General features: G+C 38.9%; 1 protein-coding gene across 2 annotated transcripts in view; it reads left to right on the forward strand.

Moving 5' to 3' along the window:
• TAX1BP1 (Tax1 binding protein 1) overlaps positions 1 to 21,253 on the forward strand; it is a 58,647-nt gene that overhangs the window by 18,648 nt on the left and 18,746 nt on the right. For both annotated transcript variants that reach the window (XM_066238602.1, XM_066238603.1), the window contains exons 5-10: positions 2,262 to 2,432; positions 10,164 to 10,312; positions 11,095 to 11,185; positions 13,460 to 13,645; positions 19,668 to 19,892; positions 20,645 to 20,791. In XM_066238602.1, the coding sequence (XP_066094699.1) occupies positions 2,262 to 2,432; positions 10,164 to 10,312; positions 11,095 to 11,185; positions 13,460 to 13,645; positions 19,668 to 19,892; positions 20,645 to 20,791 (969 nt within the window). The remainder of the gene's footprint in view (positions 1 to 2,261; positions 2,433 to 10,163; positions 10,313 to 11,094; positions 11,186 to 13,459; positions 13,646 to 19,667; positions 19,893 to 20,644; positions 20,792 to 21,253) is intronic.

The following is a 21,253-nucleotide window of genomic DNA, read 5'->3' on the forward strand; positions in this document are numbered from 1 at the left end:
TGATTTTATCTTACCTTCAAAAACAGATTAGAGAAAAAAACAAGCGGTTATAGATACAATACATACTTTAAATGAGGCAAATTAAGAAGGCTTGTAGGAACTAGTAATTTTTTGTGCATTCTTCCCTATCTTTTCTTCCCTCTTCCAGAAATTCCTCTCTTATCTTAAATAAAGAAATGTAACTTTTATGGGGTGACTAAAACATTTTGTGTTGACAACTGCCTGATGATCAAGGCGTTTAGCCTGGTATTTGACTGTTGGTCAGAGATGCTTAAACAAGCCTGGCTCTTAAGAAGAATGCAGTTAGTTTATATTGCAGCTTTTTGAATACTTGTTAGCCCACCCTGATTTCAGCCAGGAGAAAAATGGGCATTTTGACATCTACATCTCTTCTGTGCACTTTTTCTAAGTAAATTGGAATATTGTACAATTTCTTTTGTTTCCTTCTACTTTATATAAAGGAAATATAAATATATCTTAGGGAAATATTTCAGAGATAAAATATTTTTATGTTCTGACCAGCTTTTGGAGAAGTCTTTTGAATTTCCAAATTCATTAAAAATATTTAATGATTTTATCTAAAACTTCACAAAATTATTACAAATGGGGGACATATAGAGTAGTGTTGACATTAAAAATGATTAATGAAACATAACCCTACATTGTGTGAATCTTGACTGGATCTTAGAGTTTTAAAAAAATTGATAGTTTGGGTGTAGTGGAGGATATTTATGGACTGTCTGTTGGATGTTATAAAATTATTCCTTTTCTTGGCTATTACAGTGGTAGTGGTTGAATAGGAAACTGTTCTTATTAGAAGACGCTTGCTATGAGTACTTAGGGGTGAAGTTTTTTTCAAATGGTTTAGTCCCTCCACCAAGAGAAAATTACATTAGTAAACTTAAGTACTGAATATAAAGGGAGGTAAAATAAACACGGAAAAATATTAAGTGAATTTTGATGATGGGTGTATGGGTTTTCATTGTAAAATTTTAACTGCTATGTACTTGAAAGATTTCAGAATACAAAATTGGGGCAGAAATATTGACTTGTATGTATTTTTATCTAATTTCAATTTCTTCTAAAAATTTCTACTTAAGGTTCAATAAACTCTTCAGATAGTATGTGCTAATTGAATCACTGGGAAAATGTGGTTCTTTTATATTTCTTTTTGTACCATATCAAGATGTATCTATGTTTTCAAGCTGTCAGAAAATTTAGAGCCAAAAGTAATTTAAAAAAAAAATAGGCAAGATACAAAGGAAAGTCAGTGAATAAAGGTTTCTATTTGGAGGGCATTTACTTCTGTCATTTTCATTTGGCATGATGAATGAGGTAGAAGGGTCATTCTAAAAATTTTTAGCCATTCAACTTTTATAAAAGCCATTTTAGAGTTTAATCAGTTTGTTTCCATGACCCCAGAAAACTGACTTGGGGTATAACAGTATTGTGGGAAAACATTTTATTTCAGCTGTGTGTAATGCCTCCTGTGTGATGTCTTCCTCTGAATGTACAGTCTTCCTCTGTTAGAATCATTGATTTCTGGCTGTAAGAGAAATAGTAACCATTTCATTTACTACTCTTTTAGGTCTCTTAATTTAGTAATTTTTTAGACTATTGGGAGTTTAGATTTTCCAGAACTGAGAGTAACCGTTAGTATTCCTATAATCGTCAATTATATTAATATATTGTTATAGTTTGCATTTTTATCAAATTTGTGTTTACTTATAAAGTTTGTTTTCTTTAGCCACAAAGAGGCCATTATTTATAGAAATGTGTTCCTCAGTATCTTAGTTAAAGAACCAAAACTCTTGATAGTAATCCCATAGATAAAGGCCTTATGTGACATAAGGGAAGTTCTTAATAGATTCTACCATTTCCCGTAAATATGCATTTAAGAAGGGGTATACATTTTCTTCTTGATTATTACTCAAGATAAAAGCTGAAAGTTAAATCACTTCTGAAATTTTATGCTTTGTTTTTAGTATTGATTTGAAAAGTGATTTAATAGGAAACTTTATAATAAAATTCATTAATTTTGTACCTTTAATTTGTTTCTTCTTTGCTTAACTAAAAGAAGGTTTAAATTGATGATTCATGAACTTTTCTGCCTGAACAGAAAAATCTCTAAAAATGGCTGATTGATACAAAGTAGCATGTAAAAAATTTTTCTGTGAATTTCTTTACTACTTTTTTGAAATGGAAAGCAATTTGTAACATATTCTAGGATTATAGAAAACAATGAGTTTTTTGTTTTACAGTTGAAAATTGAGAAAACCATGAAAGAAAAAGAAGAGCTGTTAAAGTTAATTGCTGTTCTGGAAAAAGAAACAACACAACTCCGAGAACAAGTTGAAAGGCTGGAAAGAGTGCTGAGCTATGAAAAGGAAAGATGTGAAGAAAGATGTGAACAACTGCTAGCAGAGCACAAGGTTAGTTGTGTCTTGCATAATTGATAGGAGTTGATACAGTATATGGCCTGAAACCCAGGTTTTTCAAGATCCAAGCCAGTTAAAGTGAGTGAAAACCCTGTGTTGAAAAAAAAGCCATAGGCCTGACCAGGCGGTGGTGCAGTGGGTAGAGCGTCGGACTGGGATGCAGAGGACCCAGGTTCGAGACCCCGAAGTCGCCAGCTTGAGTGCGGGCTCATCTGGTTTGAGCAAAAGCCCACCAGCTTGAACCCAAGGTCGCTGGCTCCAGCACGGGGTTACTCGGTCTGCTAAAGGCCTGCGGTCAAGGCACATATGAGAAAGCAATCAATGAAGAACTATGGTGTTGCAGTGTGCAATGAAAAACTAATGATTGATGCTTCTCTTCTCTCTCCGTTCCTGTCTGTCTATCCCTGTCTATCCCTTTCTCTGACTCTCTGTCTCTGTAAAAAATAAATAGAATTAAAAAAAAAAAAAAGCCATAGTGGGATTGCTCAGTTTGTTAGAGCAGTGGTCCTCAACCTTTTTTGGGCCATGGACCAGTTTAATGTCAGAAAATATTTTCACGGACTGGCCTTTAGGGTGGGACGGATAAATGTATCACATGACCGAGACAAGCGTCAAGACGGATATAACAGGGAATCTGGTCATTTTTTAAAAATAAAACATTGGCCCTGGCTGGTTGGCTCAGTGGTAGAGCGTCAGCCTGGCGTGCAGAGGTCCCGGGTTCAATTTCCGGCCAGGGCACACAGGAGAAGCGCCCATCTGCTTCTCCACCCCTCCTCCTCTCCTTCCTCTCTGTCTCTCTCTTCCCCTCCCTCAGCGAGGCTCCATTGGAGCAAAGATGGCCCGGGTGCTGGGGATGGCTCCTTGGCCTCTGCCTCAGGCGCTAGAGTGGCTCTGGTCACAACAGAGCGACGCCCCAGAGGGGCAGAGCGTCGCCCCTGGTAGGCGTGCCGGGTGGATCCCGGTCGGGCGCTTGCGGGAGTCTGTCTGACGGTCTCTCCCCATTTCCAGCTTCAGAAAAATAAAAAAAAAAAAAAAAAAAAAATCATTATTCAGACTTAAATATAAATAAAACGGAAATAATGTAAGTTATTTATTCTTTCTCTGCGGACCAGTACCAAATGGCCCACGGACCAGTACTGGTCTGCAGCCCGGGTGTTGGGGACCACTGGGTTAGAGCATCGTCCTGAACTGCAGAGGTGGCCAGTTTGATCCCCAGTCAGGGCACATACAGGAACAGATTGATGTTCCTGTCTCTCTCTCCCTCTCCCCTTCCTCTCTCACTAAAATCAATAAAAATTAAAGAAAAAAGAAAAAAATAGAACAAGATATTTATATAATAAAAAGGCAAGTTTCTATCCACCTTCTGACACAGATTTTATGTTGTAAATGATTAAAAATTGGATTTTTGGTACTAGGTTTGATGACATAGTACCTGACAACTATTTCTAAATGCTTTATGTCTAATGGTAGAATATTTGATTGATTTTGAGGGGAGGGGTTGAGATACAATTAGGAATGATCAACACTGAATAAGGGAAAATAGAATAAAGTAGTTAAATTACTTTCCCAAAGAGCAGAATTCAGTAAACTGACATGTAGTGTTAGACAAAATTTTGAAATTCTTGATGTGAGAAATCTTGTAAATTATCCTAAAATCATTAATTAATAATGATGCAATCTCCTGAGCTAAAAAAAAAAAGAGCAGTGTAAGTATGAAGCAGTGTTGTTTCATTAGAGATAACAAGTGGATCTTACAGCCAAAATAAATGGGGGTGGGGGAAGCTGTAACCTAATCATTGACTTGTTTAATATTTTCACAAGAACATATCACAAGATAAAGTGATTTATTAGTTTTGACAAACTTATACAGATTGTGATTCTCTGTTACAATCTCACAACTAATCAGATATATTTTTATATGTTGACAGGATTGACGTATTGTTTTCTAAGGATGGAGTGTATTCCATTATTTGACAAGGCTTAGAGCAATTGCTTGATAAAATGTGAAGAGATTAAAGAAAAAGAACACAGACACAAGCAGTGTAGAGGTGGCAGGAGGGAAGGGGGGTAGTGGAAAGTAGAGGGTATAGATGGTGATGGAGGGAGACTTGGCAGTGTACAGATGATGTAGAATTGTACACCTGAAACCCGTATAATTTTATTGACCAGTGTCACCCCAATAAAGTTAATAAAAAATTTAAAAATAATTGTTAACCATTAGTGCGGCAATTCTCAACAATTTTAATACTCCAGCGCAGTGGTTGTGTATTGCATACCTCTGCAGAGATGCTATCAAACGGCATAAATTCTGAAAAGATTTCTCGTGCCTTGTTCTGTTTGAGGATTGCTCCTTGGAGTTAGAGGGTAAACAATGTGTATAATTATAAGTCTCCTTATAAATATCTGTAGTCTTCTGTCTTTTTTTCTTTCAAGATTTTATTCATTGATTTTTTAGAGAGAGGAGAGAGGAGGGCAGGGGGAAGAGCAGGAAGCATCAACTCGTAATGATTGCTTCTTGTATGTGCCTTGACCAGGCAAGTCCACGGTTTCCAGCCAGTGCCATCAGCACTCCAGGTCAATGCTTGTCCTCCGCGCCACCACAGGCCAGACTTCATCTCTGTTTATGTGAACATGAGCCTTGTTAGTTGAAAGTAGGCAGTTACTCTCCCAGTTGTACTCTTGGGGAACAGGTGGTGTCCTGCAGTAGGAACAGGACAGGCTGTTTGGCTAAGGAACCAGGTTTTTAGAACTTTTATAGCAGGTACACCAAATAATAAAATATAATAAAATCTCATCCTATGTGCCTACCTTGGCTATTAGGGCATTCAGATAATTTTTTTATTCAGTCAATTTATCTCTCTTGCTGTTTTTGTATAATTGTATTCTTTTTCTCTGTAGTCTTTAAACTTTTCTCTTATTTAAAACTGGATTTGTCAGTTTCCAAAGTGGAATGCCAATCTTTTTTTTTTTTCCTTTTTCTACTTTATTGCAAGTCAGAGGAGTGGTGAGAAGATGACTCATGCCAATGGCCAGTTACAGCATGTACTTAGCCCATGAGTTGAAGAACACCCTGAAATGTGGGAGGCAGTCTGGTTCCAGCCAGTGCTCTTCATGACACTCTCTGCTATACCGGGCTTCTTCATGACTCTGTACTTCCTCCTCTGAGTGCTGAAGATACGACCTTACCTAATTGATCTTTTTATTTATTTCTTTACTTTTTTTTGAAAGAGAGACAGAATGGAGAGAGATATGGGAAACATCAACTCATAGTTGAGGCACTTTAGTTGTTCATTGATTGTTTCCCATATGTACCTTGACTGTGTGGGGGGGGGGACTTCAGCTGAGCCAATGGCCCTTTGTTTAAGCCAGCAACCATGGGGTTATGGTGATGATCCCACGCTCAAGCTGGCGACCTCAGGCTTTCGAACCAGGGACCTTAGCTTCCCAGGTCGACACACTATCCACTGTGCTATCACTGGTCAGGCTGTTGTTATTGATTTATTTATATATTTAAAAAATAAACTGGAATAACTGATCTTAATCTGCTTTATTGAGATGTAATTTACAAACTAAAAGCTCACCACTTTGAGCATACAATTCATTGGTGGTTATATTTACAGAATTGTGCAACTATAATGTAAGTTTAGAATATTTTTCATTACCCTCAAAAGAAATCTTGTACCTGTTTGTGGACATCCTGCATTTCTCTGCTCCTCAGTGCCAGGCAACCACTAGTCCAATCTCCTGTGTCTGTTGGTTTGTGTATTTTGAACATTGCATGCAAGTGGAATCCCATGTGGCCTTCTGTGTCTCAGTACTTTATTCCTTTTTATTGTCAATATTTCATTGTGTTAATTAGTCTTTTTTACAACAACTTTGCATTTATTAGACTTATGTAAAAGCAGTTTGCTTTTCTATTCATTATTCTTGTTTTGAAGGACTAGATACATATTTGAAAATTAAAAGATCGGAAGCTGAGGCTTAGGGAACCAGTGATGTTAACTCTTGCTTTTCAGATAGGACTAAAACACCTGTGACCCTGTTGAGTTTTTTCGTTAGCTTATAATTTTTTGGAGCCCAAACAATGAATTGAAGTATTCTTAACTTGAATGATGATATAAGATGCATTTTCAAGTGTTTTGTCCCACACCAAATCCTTTTTGAGGATACTAAATATATGGTATATTGCTTATACAATGCAAAAAGCATGTGATGTATACCTACTGTTTTGGTTCTTAAGTTTCACAAACTAAGATGGGTACTCTGCGTCATTACCATCATGTGGGATACATAGGGATAGGATATATATATAGGAGTGAGAGAACATGACAAGGTCATTCATTATGGTGGCTCTGGCTAGTGTGGATCTCTTCTGTATTTATATTTTTGGCTTTCCCTTCTTGAAAGCATCATTGCATTGGATACCCAGTTTTGGACAGAAGTAGTTTAAGGCATTTAAATTGCTTAATATATGGAATTGCCTCAATTTTATATATATAAATATATAATCTCATATGTGGGAATTGCCAAAAACCAATATTGAAGTTACAATGTCATTGGATTTCTAATTTTTTTTAATCAATTGTTTTTGAGAAGAAAAGACACGAGGTGTAATTTTAATGTGTAGTGATGGTTATTATTTATGTGTATATAGTAATATCTTAAAGCCAATTTACTTTTCATTTTGTCCCTGATTTGCTAATAATAGTTTCAGGAAATTTATAATATTTTGTTTCTAAAATACATACTTTGAACCAGCTCATAATATTTGCATAGATTAAGACGTGTAACATGAAGCATTTTTTATAGTATTTCATAAGACTTGTATCATTGAGTATTTTCTAGTTTATTTTTTTCAGCTTTATTGAGGTATAATTGGCAAAACTAAAATATTTAAAGTATACATCATGATAATTTGATGATATACATACACATTGTGAAAGGATTTCTTCCATCTGGTTAATTAACACCTCCTTCTACTCAAATTTTTTTTTTTCCCTTGAGACATTTATTTTCTCAGCAAATTTCAGTTATCAGTGTTAAAATTACTTGTCTGTTGAATGTATACATGTTCAGGAAATAATATAGACATTACATGTTTGTGACTTATCTTCCCTCTCTTCCCCAACCAAAAAATGTCATCCTTTAAAGTGGTATTCTCTTATAGTCTTTAAGTGTATTTGCTCATGGCAGATTTTTAACAGTTAGTAAAAATCTTCATCACATTTCATTGCATTTAAACTCTGCTCTTGGAATATGGGCAGTAATTATTCTTCATGGAATAAGTAGCAGATTTATCTGCGAGTATGTTTTAATATTAGAATTATGGTGCCTTTTGGCATGATTTGCAAATATTAAGCAAATTACTGTTTACCTCAAATTTCAAATGTTTTTCAAAGATTGTGCTATAGATTTTACTTTTTAAAGAAGTTAGTGTTTTTTTTTTATTTTTATTTATTTATTTTTTTCACAGAGAGAGAGTCAGAGAGAGGGATAGACAGGGACAGACATACAGGAACGGAGAGATGAGAAGCATCAATCATTAGTTTTTCATTGCGCGTTGCAACACCTTAATCGTTCATTGATTGCTTTCTCATACGTGCCTTGACAACGGGCCTTCAGCAGACCGAGGAACCCCTTGCTCAAGCCAGCGACCTTGGGCTCAAGCTGGGGAGCTTTTGCTCAAACCAGATGAGCCCTCGCTTAAGCTGGCGACCTCGGGGTCTCGAACCTGGGTCTTCCACATCCCAGTCCAATGCTCTATCTGCTGTGCCACCGCCCGGCAAGAAGTTAGTTTTTAAAAACATGATTCTTAGTGTTTTGTTTGTATACTGTATACTAAGGGCCCTGATGCCATTCATGCTAAGGAAGACAGCCACGTTGAAGATGCTTGCCTCAGATATGAAAACTAGAAATCTGAAAAATAATCTCTACTTTAGTGTTTTCATGCTTTTACAAATAGGCTTGGATGCTAAGGAGATATCTGGTGTCTTTATGGGTACCAGTGAGATTGTGAAACTCGCAAGTTATAGTTAGAATTAATTTATGACTCGCGGTAGAGTTTAATGGACTCAAAGATAAAGCAACAAGTTCATGTTTTGCATTTAGTTGCTTATGACTCTTTTCTAGTTGCCTCATATCTTTTTAGAATGCTGATTATGTACTGTACAACTTCATTAATTGCAGAATAAGAAACTATTTTTTGCCTCTGGGCAGTCTAATGTAGTCTTTGTCCTAGGGATAAATCTGTAGCCTATTTGCAGTGCCAAGAGAACATTTTGTAAAATGAAAGGTAAAACATGTAAAATATATAGGAACCTTTCTGGTCTGTCTCTGAATCAGCAAGACAAGTATTGAAAATGTGTCAGTTTTTACGGAAATAGTTGGGTATTGACAACAATGATATCAGCATTACTACTGTTTGCTTTCTTGGTGCTGTGTCACTGAAATCACAAAAAGTTTAGCTTTGTATAACGATCCTTGGTTAATGTTGCACATTCAGTAAGGCAGTCATTTGCTTTGAGGAAAAATAAACCAAGAGAGGATTGTATTATCCACTGTTGTGATAAACTTTTTAATGAAGTATAGATGCAACATACCAATTTTCATATTCTAGCAAGGTGTTTAAAATAAAATTTTACCTATAGGTAGAAATTTGGCTGAGTTTATGAAAATCAAAGTGACTTATAAATACTGTTACAACATTTGATACTTGTAAATGGACTAAATGGTGATTTTTCGGGGGTTGGTGTACTTTTATGAATGAGAAATTAAAAAATTGTTTTTATCAAAAACAATTTACCATCAATTATTTTGATGTATAGTTTTTATAACAGTGTACCTCCATATGCATTGTTATAAACTAGGCGGAAAAGGTCTTACTGTCTTTGTTTTGCAAATTATAAAACAGGCATAGAGAAGAGTTTGATCAGGTTCTCATAAGTTACCTTAATTGTCTTAATTGATGCAAACTTTTATACTTTTAAAATATCTATTTGAGGTAGAATATTCTATTTTAAATAGAAATACATTTTTACTACCTCTGTTATAATTGTTTCAATTTCTTTGAACACATTAGGAACAGTGTTTTAGGCAGATACTTTAACTTAGTACTTTGGTATAATTACCAGTGGCACTTAATGATCTCTGCTAGAAGAAGTGAGTGTTAAATTAACATCGGTGGTGCCTGACCTGTGGTGGCGCAGTGGGATAAAGCGTCAACCTGGAACACTGAGGTTGCCGGTTCGAAACCTTGGGCTTGCCTGGTCAAGGCACATATGGGAGTTGATGCTTCCTGCTCCTCCCCCTTCTCTCTCTCTCTCTCTCTCTCCCCTCTCTCTAAAAATCAATAAATAAAAAAAAAAAAAATTAACATCGGTGGTATCATGTGAAACCTGATTTGTCATTGGGATAACATTGAAAAGTGAGTGAGATGTGAAAAATCAAAGTGATTAATTGAAAAAAATGTTTTCTCATCTTTGTTGTCTGCCCTCTGGTGGAGAAGTTAGTGAAATCAACAAACATGTAGGAAAATGAAAAGTGCAAGAAAAATTGCTTAGTTTAGTATGGGTAAAGTTGAATATGTTACAATTTCAGGTTTAGTTTTTATTCTTAGCTACACTTTGAGAGGTACAAATGTATTAAAATATAAGAATACATAGATTTCTTAAAGATGCATATTTGTCTAATTAATGTTTCTCACAATACTTTATTGTTGTTTCTAAGGAACTTACCAAAGTATCAGAAAGCTTAAAAATGGAAAATGAAGAACTTAAGAGGAGCTACACTTACGCTACATCCAAAGCTGCCAAGCTTGAGGAAGATATTTTGTTAATGACAAATAAAGCAATTGAAAAAGAAACTGAATTGGACAGGTATTTCTGACACTTGAAAAAAAATTCTGTTAGTCAAATCTCCTTCCCTCACCATCTCTCCCTTCCCCTCCTCCCTCACCATCTCTCCCTTTCCCTCCTCCCTCACCATCTCTCCCTTTCCCTCCTCCCTCACCATCTCTCCCTTTCCCTCCTCCCTCACCATCTCTCCTTCCCCTCCTCCCTCACCATCTCTCCTTCTCCTCCTCCCTCACCATCTCTCCTTCCCCTCCTCCCTCACCATCTCTCCTTCGTCTCCTCCCTCACCATCTCTCCTTCCCCTCCTCCCTCACCATCTCTCCCTTTCCCTCCTCCCTCACCATCTCTCCTTCCCCTCCTCCCTCACCATCTCTCCTTCCCCTCCTCCCTCACCATCTCTCCTTCCTCTCCTCCCTCACCATCTCTCCTTCCCCTCCTCCCTCACCATCTCTCCTTCCTCTCCCCCATACCATCTCTCCTTCCCCCCTCCCTCACCATCTCTCCCTTCCCCCCTCCCTCACCATCTCTCCCTACCCCCCTCCCTCACCATCTCTCCCTTCCCCTCCTCCCTCACCATCTCTCCTTCCTCTCCCCCATACCATCTCTCCTTCCCCTCCTCCCTCACCATCTCTCCCTCCCCTTCTTCCCTCCCCCCACTTCCCTTTCCCTCTTGTACTCACCAAACTGTTGTCCATGTCTGTGAGTTTTTCCTCTTTGCTTAATCTTTGACACTTTTTAAAGCTACCTTTACGTTTTAACAAAGTTGGTTTTTTTGTTTTTATTTCTATTTCTTGACGTTAACCCAGTTTGAAGGACAAACTCAGGAAGGTGCAGAGTGAAAAAGAACAACTTGACTATCAGTTGAAGACGGAAAAGGATGAGAAGGAACTTTACAAGGTAATTTATCTTTCCGTTTTTGCTCTCTATCACTGTGTAAGAAATTACTGTAAAACTTAGGGAGTGGTCAGGAATTGGGGAGCAGCTTAGCTGAGTTGTCAGAGCTTAGGGTCTCCTGTGTCGTTGCAGTTCAGGAGGTTGGTTAGGCTGCAGTCACTTGATGGCCCAATTGGAACTGAAGGATCAGTCAAGGTGGCTCACTCACTTGACTGCTGGCAGGAAAGCCCTTCGGTTTCTTGCTGTGTGGCCTCTTCAGTGGCTGCTTGACTGTCCTTACAACGTGGCAGCCAGCTTCCCTTAGAGAGCCATCCAAGGGAGAGCAGGAAGAGGTCTCCAAGGATGTGCACTGAAGCAAGGGACATGGTCCAGCGACACGGAGAGGGGAATTAGGCTCCAAGTCTGGAAGAGAGGAGTGTCAAAGGATTTGGAGACATATTTAAAAAATGCCTCATTGTGTATATATAGTTCATCTGCTGGTGCTTTAGGTACTCAGCAGGTAGTGGATAATAAGTCATAGTGGCTTAATAGTAACAACACATCTGTTTAGCAGAATTTATATAACGAAGTATTTTCTCCTTTCAAAAACATACAAACTTCAGGGATAACATTACTCATCGAGTTTAACTTTTGGAATAATCTTCAGGGCCTGTCATTTTAAAAAGCATATTCTCACCTGTAACAAATCTTCACCTCTTTTTAAAAGATTCTGAGATATTTAGCTTAGTTGTCAGTAATGTTGTAGATGCAAATTGAGACAAGTGGCTCGTAAACAGTTCCCGACGGTAGTTTCAGATGTGGAATTTTAAGAACTTTCTGAGTTGTCAGTATTATCTGGCTAGATCCGGATGTATCTAATCAACTGATTATATTAGAAAAGGACACCAGTTATTTGATTAAAAATAAAAACACTGCATATAGTCAGTATTTGAGAGTCAAAATTTGTACTGAGAAACTAGAATATGATTTGTTGTATTGCCACTGGGTTTTTCCTACATATTTTTGGTGGTGGTAGTTACTTTTTAATTTTTTTGTTTGATTTTTTAAGAGAGGGACACACACACAGGCAGGCAGGGAGAAAGATGAGAAGCATCAATTCATAGATGTGTCACTTTTGTTATTCATTGATTGCTTCTCATGTGTGCCTTGACTGGCGGGGGGGGGGTGCTCAGGCCCAGCGTTGACCCCTTGCTGAAGCCATTGACCAAGGGGTCGTTTCAGTGAGTCCATGCTCAAGCTCGCAACCCCTTGCTCGAGCTGGTGACTTCGGGGTTTCACTGGTGACACTGAGGTTCCAGGTCAGTGCTCTAGCCATTGTGCCATCACCTGGTCAGGTGACTTATTATATTCTTAACCGCAAAATTTCCACCCCAAGTTGTTGATGTGAATACCAGAGAGTTCTCTAGCCCCTATAGAATCATCTGACCTACTCCGTCTATCAGAACTTAGAAGAATTGGTGAAACACTGTCATGAGCTGATGATTATGAAAATTAAGTAGTGTTCTTATAATGATGCTGCAGAGGTCTTAGCTGCTGAGCCCTTCAGGGGACCCAGAATTATATTCTGTCTTTGTGACCAGAGATGTGTTTCAGCATTCCATACATTTAAAGAGTAAAGTGCAAGAAGTATGTTCATTCATTTATGTCTGGTACTCTTAACCAAAGCCCGGTCGCCCTTTACAGTGGAAACTAGATACAGGTAGTCTTTATAATAACATCAGTTATGGAATTTAACTTGTATATCTGTTAAAAAATGAGCAGCTGCAACTGAAGTTCCTTAGAACACCTATTGGATTAATTAAAAATATTTTTAGGCACACAGGAAGGAATGATATAGTAGTTTTCACAAGCAAAAATTGAATTGCTTAAGATGTTTTCCAGAACCTTGTTACGCCTTTATATTTGAATATGTCTGTAACATAATCTGTCTCCAAAAGAGCATCCAGGTCCATTTGTGATTTTAAAGAGAACGTAAAATCATTAAATCAGAGAAAAGACTTTAGAGATCAGGTAATATTATTAGACTTTAGAATTATTAGTCTCTATGGAAAGTCAAAAAAAGAAAACTTAGAAAATAGGGTTACAAAACCAGGAAAGCCGTGTTCTGCTCCCTCATAGTTACTTGGCAGAATTGGGTCTGCTGACTCCAAGTCTAGTAATAGTAACTCTTTCTTCCCTTAGCATATTTGGGTTTGAGATAAACAGTAGTATTTTACACTTTGACTGACTTAGGTTATGGAGTTAGAATATTCTTGACATTTTCAAGCACTATTACAGGTACATTTGAAGAATAGAGAAATAGAAAATACCAAGCTTGTGTCAGAGGTCCAGACTTTGAAGAATTTAGATGGGAACAAAGAAAACATGATAACTCACTTCAAAGAAGAGATTGGCAGACTGCATTTCTGTTTGGCTGAAAAAGATAGTATGCAAAAGGCATATTTGCAGACCACCTCCAGTAAGGTAAGTGCTTTTGCAATATGTATTTGAAGATTGTAAAACATTATCTTTGTTAAATGTATACAATGTGGTAGTTTCTATTTTTAATCATCTCTCCCTCAGCTTTCTGTTTTGAGGAAGTTCAAACTTAAACAAAAGTTGGAATAGAACAATAAATATATCCTCAAATAAAGGCAAACCATCATTATCTCCATTTATATGGCTTTTCTGAGCCATTTGAAAGTTAGTTACAGGTATTAAGACATTTCACCTGAAATATTTTAGCATTTCTTCCCTATCAAGTATACATTCTTTATCATCTTACTACCATCAGCATACCTGAGAAATTTAACTCTGATGTGTAGTGCTCATTCTTGTATATAGTTTTAGTCCACAAATTGTCCCAAATATATTTCTATATAACCTTGAAAATTTCTCAATCCAGGGTGGTCAAAGATCATGTTAATTTATTGTGTTTTGGGTCTCTAATATATAATAGCATTCCAAACTTTTTATTATTTTTTATTTATTTATTTTTTTTTCTGAAGCTGGAAACGGGGAGAGACAGTGAGACAGACTCCCGCATGCGCCCGACCAGGATCCACCCGGCACGCCCACCAGGGGCGATGCTCTGCCCCTCCGGGGTGTCGCTCTGCCGTGACCAGAGCCACTCTAGCGCCTGGGGCAGAGGCCAAGGAGCCATCCCCAGCGCCCGGGCCATCTTTGCTCCAATGGAGCCTTGGCTGCGGGAGGGGAAGAGAGAGACAGAGAGGAAGGAGGGGGGGTGGTAGAGAAGCAAATGGGCGCTTCTCCTATGTGCCCTGGCCGGGAATCGAACCCGGGTCCCCCGCACGCCAGGCCGACGCTCTACCGCTGAGCCAACCGGCCAGGGCCCTTTTTTTTATTTTTAATGACATTGATGTTTTTGAAGGCTTCAGGCTTACTTAGAGAATGTTTCATAATTTAGATTTGTGTGTTCTTTTCTCATGACTAGATCAGGTCAAATGTTTTTGGAAGGAAAAGGCACAGATGATGTTTCCAAAAGGCACAGATGATGTTTTTTGTACATTCTGTTGCAGTCATATAAAAATTACATAGGTTACATTTCTTTCTTGAGGATGTTAGTTTTACCCATTAAAGTTATGTCTGCCTGTCTCTCCATTCTATCAGTGAGTGCCTTTCCTTCTGTCATTGTTGAGTAAGCTGTGGAATAATACTTGAGTTCATGTGAACACCCTATTTCCCAGTAATCTCTCACTCAGTGCTTTTTTAATTCCTTGATGATCCTCACTTGCATCAGTTATTACATTAATGATAGCAAAATGGTGATTTAAAAATTCTGTCATTCTTTTTACATTTATTAGAAGTTATTCTTTTATAATGAGGAGAGGTTCCCTGTTGTCATCAACCACTTTTATATATCACTATAGTCTTCGGATTTTTTATTTGTTTGATATATTATACATTATCATCATCATTATTTATTATTATTAAGTAGAGATAGGCAAGCAAACAGACTCCCGCATGCACCTGGACCGAGATCCACCCAGCAAGCTCCCTATGGGGTGATGCTCTGCCCACCTAGGGCCTTTGCTCTGTTGCTCAGCAACCATGCTATTTTACTGCCTTAGGTGAGGCCATGGAGCCATCTTTAGCAGCTGGGGCCAACTTGCTCGAATTAGCCACGGCTGCTTGGAGGGAGAGAGAGAGGAGGAGGAAGGGTAGAGAAGCAGATGGTTGCTTCTCCTGTGTGCCGCAACTAGGACTTGAACTGGGGACTTCACATGCCAGGAGGATACTTGACTGCTCAGCCAACTGGCCAGGGCTGCTGTTTTTATTTTACAATATAAACTGGAAATCATTCCATATCAATTCATAGAGATTTTCCTAATTTTTAAAAAGTGGTTTTGTAATACTACATTGTGTAGATTTACATTTATTCCTTAATTTTAATGGATGAGTATTATGTTTTCAGTAGTTTACAGACATAGGTTAAATATGCTCAGACATAGGTTAATATAAGACCTGGAATGTCAGACATGCTTGACATTTAGAATTAATGATTAAGGCCAAAGTTACTTTTTAGGAAATTTAATGTAGCAGATTGCAAATGTGAAGGTGAAAAGTTTATTTGATACTTATTGAATAAAATTCTAAAAATTTCTCATTATATTTTTCCGATTAAAGCAAAACTTCTGTGAGGAGAAACATAGGTATTGAAATACCTAGTAATAATGATTCATAATTGTTAAAACTTGTTTAAACTTATAAAAGCAATATAACATTATGGTTTTAAAAGAATTCAAAGAGTACAGGAGAGGACAAAGTAAAAGTAATCCTCGTCTTTCCCCAGATACATCATTATAGACTTAAATTTTTTCTAGAAATCTGTTGAGTGTACATATATTTATATGTATTCTAACAACATTGGAATATATAGTGTTTTAGGATCTTTTAAAAATGTAAGGAATGCAGCGGTAGAGCGTCGGCCTAGCGTGCGGAGGACTCGGGTTCGATTCCCGGCCAGGGCACATAGGAGAAGCGCCCATTTGCTTCTCCACCCCTCCGCCGCGCCTTCCTCTCTGTCTCTCTCTTCCCCTCCCGCAGCCAAGGCTCCATTGGAGCAAAAGATGGCCCGGGCGCTGGGGATGGCTCTGTGGCCTCTGCCCCAGGCGCTAGAGTGGCTCTGGTCGCAATATGGCGACACCCAGGAGGGTCGCAACATGGCGACGCCCAGGATGGGCAGAGCATCGCCCCCTGGTGGGCAGAGCGTCGCCCCCTGGTGGGCGTGCCGGGTGGATCCCGGTCGGGCGCATGCGGGAGTCTGTCTGACTGTCTCTCCCTGTTTCCAGCTTCAGAAAAGATGAAAAAAAAAAAAAAAATGTAAGGAATGTCTGGGCATCTTACAGTCTGTGTACACATATAGCTCTTGCTCCTTCATTACAATGGCTGTATAGTATCCCTCCTTTTACGTAATAGCTACATAGTATGTAATTGTTTTTAGTTATGTACAGTCTTTGGCTATTACAAGCATGTTACAATAAACTTTCTTTTTAAAATATTTTAATATTGTTACTTGTATTTTTTTATGTTGTATGGTTTTGTTGATATGATGTGTCCAGAACAGGTAAATCCATAGACACAGGAAGTAGATCAGTGGTTCCCAGGGACTGGGTGTCCTGACCAGGAATAAAACCTGCATGGTGTATGGGGACGATGCTGTTACCAGCTGAGCTACCCAGCCAGAATCTAAATAGTCTTATACAGATATCTAGGCACATGTATAAATCTGTAGCATAAACTCCAAGTGTAACTGCTGGGTCGAGTGTTAAAAATTTCATTTATTTTCAAATTGTTTTTAAAAAATGTTGGCTTTGGCTGTTTGGCTCAGTGGTAGAGTATTGGCCTGGCACGTGGATGTTCTGGGTTCAATTACCAGTCAGGGCACAGAGAAGTGAACATCTTCTCCACCCCTCCCTGACCCCCTTCTCTCTCCCTCTTCCTCTCTTTCTCTTTCCTCCCACAGCCATGGCTTAATTGGTTCAAGTGCATCAGCCCTGGATGCTGAGGATGGCTCTGTGGAGCCTCCTCCTCAGGTGCTAAAAATAGCTGGGTTGAGAGTATGTCCCCATATGAGCAGAGCATCGGCCCCAGATGAGGGTTGACGGGTGGATCCCAGTTAGGGTGCATGCGGGAGTCTGTCTCTATCGCCCCTCCTCTCACTTGGGAAAGATGGTTAGAAAAATTAGCAAACCAACAATGTATGATACATACTACTGTTTGTAATGGCTGCAAAGACTTTCATTGCCATGTGCTTTTTGAAGGTGCTCATGAATGCTGGAAAAATCTGATAAGAAAAGTTATACCACTTACAGATTATGTAAATCCAACTGTTTGTAAATGTGCTGATTATCATAAGCTCATTCATGTATTGGAATATTATGATTTTTGATCTTTAAAAATTTTTTAAATTATGACTGATATGTTTAAATGTTTAATGTTTATGAATTGAATATTTTTTCATATGCATTCTAGCCATTTCTTTCCTTTCAAAATTTCCTTTTAAATTTTTTTTGGTTTGAGGTTTTTCCTTTTTTTTAATGTTTATGTTATCGATTTTAAAGAGGAAGGGAGGGAGGGAGGGACAGGAACATTAATCTGTTCTATGTGTGCCCTGACCAGGGAGGGATCAGACGGCAACCTCAGGACGTGCTCTAACCAACTGAGCTATCCAGCCAGGGCGGTTTTTCCTGTTCTTGATTAGAAAACTTCTTTTTACTAGAGTATTATTTTACCCTCTCTTACTCTTTCAACACATAGAAGCTGACAATGTTTACATAGTGAGATCTAATAATGTTATACCTACAAATGTTTTCTGCACCCCAGCATGACATAAATAGTAATTTACATTTCCTTTTACGGAGTCAACAATTTTAAAACCAAAAATGAGTTGTACTTTTTTTGAGTTTACATTATTTATTGTACAGAGATGAAAATAGGAAAGTTGAATAAACTAGATTTATTGAGCTCATAATGTCTAGTTAAAGGGAATAATTTTATCATGGCTATTTTAACTTTTTAAAGATATTTTTAGGTTTAAGAAGTACTCAATTCTCATTTCCCAGTGCCTCATCTTTGTTATTTGAATATCAATACTCCTTTCCCCCCCATAAAGTGAGAGGCATGGGGGAGGCAGACAGACTCCCGCATGTACCCAACCGGGATCCACCGGGCATGCCCACTAGGGGGCGATGCTCTGCTGCAGTCGGAGCCATTCTAGTGCCTAAGGTGGAGGCCATGGAGCCATCTTCAGTGCCTGGGCCAACTTTGCTCCCATGGAGCCTTGGCTGCGGGGGGGGGGGGGGGGGGGGGAAAGGTAGAGAAGCAGATGGGCGCTTCTCCTGTGTGCCCTGGCCGGGAATTGGACCTGGGACTTCCACACGTCGGGCTGATGCTCTACTGCTGAGCCAGTCGGCCAGGGCCTGAATATCAATAGTTTTTTAAAACTTAAGTTTAAATCTCTTATGTATTTTTGTAATATGAAATGGTGGTATGTTAATATATTGTTGTTGTTTTTTTTGGGGGGGGTATTTTTCCGAAGCTGGAAATGGGGAGAGACAGACAGACTCCCGCATGCGCCCGACCGGGATCCACCCAGCACGCCCACCAGGGGGTGATGCTCTGCCCCTCTGGGGCGTTGCTCTGTCGCGACCAGAGCCACTCTAGCGCCTGAGGCAGAGGCCAAGGAGCCATCCCCAGCGCCCGGGCCATTTTTGCTCCAATGGAGCCTAGCTGTGGGAGGGGAAGAGAGAGACAGAGAGGAAGGAGAGGGGGAGGGGTGGAGAAGCAGATGGGCGCTTCTCCTGTGTGCCCTGGCCGGGAATCGAACCCGGGTCCCCTGCACGCCAGGCCGACACTCTACCACTGAGCCAACCGGCCAGGGCCATATTGGGTTTTTTTTAGGTAAGATAGTAGGAAAAAAATCATTAAAAAAATTTTTTTTGAGTTATAGAGAAGCTTCTGAGATTATATTTATTGACGATTATAAAAAATGAGAGTCAACACTTTCCACCTGGAGAGATTCTGGGGGACAAGAGTTTTGTTCGCATCTCAGCCAGGCCGTTGCAGCCCTGAGTGTGGCCTGACGCCTGGACTGCAGTTCCCTGTGTATGGAGGGGTGGCAGTGATGCCTAGTGCATAGGATTGTTATGTGGGGACTCCAGAGCAGAGTCACATCAAGACTTACGTACTTTAAGTTCTGAGTAAGAAGCTATATTTAAAATTTTGGCCTGACCTGTGGTGGCGCAGTGGATAAAGTGTCAACCTGGAAATGCTGAGGTTGCCGGTTCAAAACCCTGGGCTTGCCTGGTCAAGGCACATATGGGAGTTGATGCTTCCTGCTCCTCCCCCCTTCTCTCTCTCCCTCCCCTCTCTATAATGAATAATTTAAAATTTTGGATCTTTTGAAATATGAGTAAAAATAGTTTCTGCTTATTTTTTTACATGAATGTTTTAATTACAAATACATTTATCTACCTCTCTCCAGGAAGATACAGTTTGTTTAAAGGAGCAACTTCGTAAAGCAGAGGAGCAGATTCAAGCAACGCGACAAGAAGTTGTCTTTCTGACTAAAGAACTTGGTGACACTGTAAACGTGCGAGATAAAATGATGGCAGATCTGCATACTGCGCGCTTGGAAAACGAGAAGGTCAAGAAGCAGCTGGCAGATGCGGTGGCAGAACTGAAACTCAGTGCTGTGAGGAGAGACCAGGTACAGCAGCTGAGTTCTGAGTCTCTGTTCAGTCAACACTCTGTGTAAGAATGAGTTAGGCCAGCGGTTCTTAACCTGTGGGTCGCGACCCCAGGGGGTCGCCTAAAGCCATTGGAAAATACATAATGCATATCAGGTATTTACATTCCGAATCATAACTGTAGCAAAATTACAGTTATGAAGTAGCCACCAAAATTATTTTTTGGTTTGGAGTCACCACAACATGAGGAACTGTATTGCAGGGTCACGGCATTAGAAAGGTTGAGAACCACTGAGTTAGGCTAAAATATCAATAAATCAGGTCAGATTCCTGATCAGAATTTTAAGGTTCCATTAATTTTGTTTGGTCATTGAAACTTCTTGGGTTGAAATTAATGTAAGCTTTAAGAAAAACTGCTGTAAGCAAATTCCTAATGGTTAATAAAAGCTGCTCTGTTATTGTTAATTAAACTTTCTGATGTCAGGTATATCGGAATTTCTTATTTACTAGCTGCATAAAAAGGTATTATGGTTATTTAACAAGAGTAATACTTGCTCCCTAGGAGGTGGATTGTTCTTCTCTAGTTTTTTAATGAATCTTAGCCTTACGAATATAAAGCTGATTTATTAGGAGAGCTAACTAATACGGCTCTCTAACCAGAACTCCAAAACAAAATTTAAAAAGCCAAAAAGAAAAAAGCTGGAATTTACTATGACACTATGATAGAAAATTTTTATCTTTTTCTTAGAGGAAGTGTTCATTTCTCTCTTAGGAAAAAACTGATACACTGGAACATGAGCTGAGAAGAGAAGTCGAAGATCTGAAACTCCGTCTTCAGATGGCAGCAGACCATTACAAAGAGAAGTTCAAGGAGTGCCAGAGGCTCCAGAAGCAGATCAGCAGGCTCTCGGAGCAGTCAGTATGTAGAGCTGAGGTCTACGCGTGAAATGAAATACTCCTTCAGCAGTGTTTGTGCTTGCAAATCAGATTTATAATATTCTAAATGTCATCCCTTTTAATAGAATTGACCCTTGCTTGTTTAAAGTCATTGGCCTAATACTGTAGTGATGTATTTTTTCTTTAATCTTGGATTTTTATTTGCTGGAGAACCATCAAAGGAGGCAAGGGCAACAGCAGGGGAAAAGGAGAGCCCTATTTCTTCATCTTTTTTTAAATAGAAAGTTGATTACATAATGGAGTCTTGGAAATTAAGAAACACATTTAAAATCTGAAGTTGAAAATGATACTACAGTTCTCTTTCTCAGCCGGGTTTTCTATGAGGACAGTTTTTTAATTTGTACTATACTATACGATAGAGACGTTTCCCCAGTCTTTTCTGAAATCTGAAAGGAGACGAAGCAAGAAATGCAGGAGATGAAAT

This window comes from Saccopteryx bilineata, chromosome 7 (genome assembly GCF_036850765.1).
Source record: "Saccopteryx bilineata isolate mSacBil1 chromosome 7, mSacBil1_pri_phased_curated, whole genome shotgun sequence".
Classification (NCBI taxonomy): domain Eukaryota; kingdom Metazoa; phylum Chordata; class Mammalia; order Chiroptera; family Emballonuridae; genus Saccopteryx; species Saccopteryx bilineata.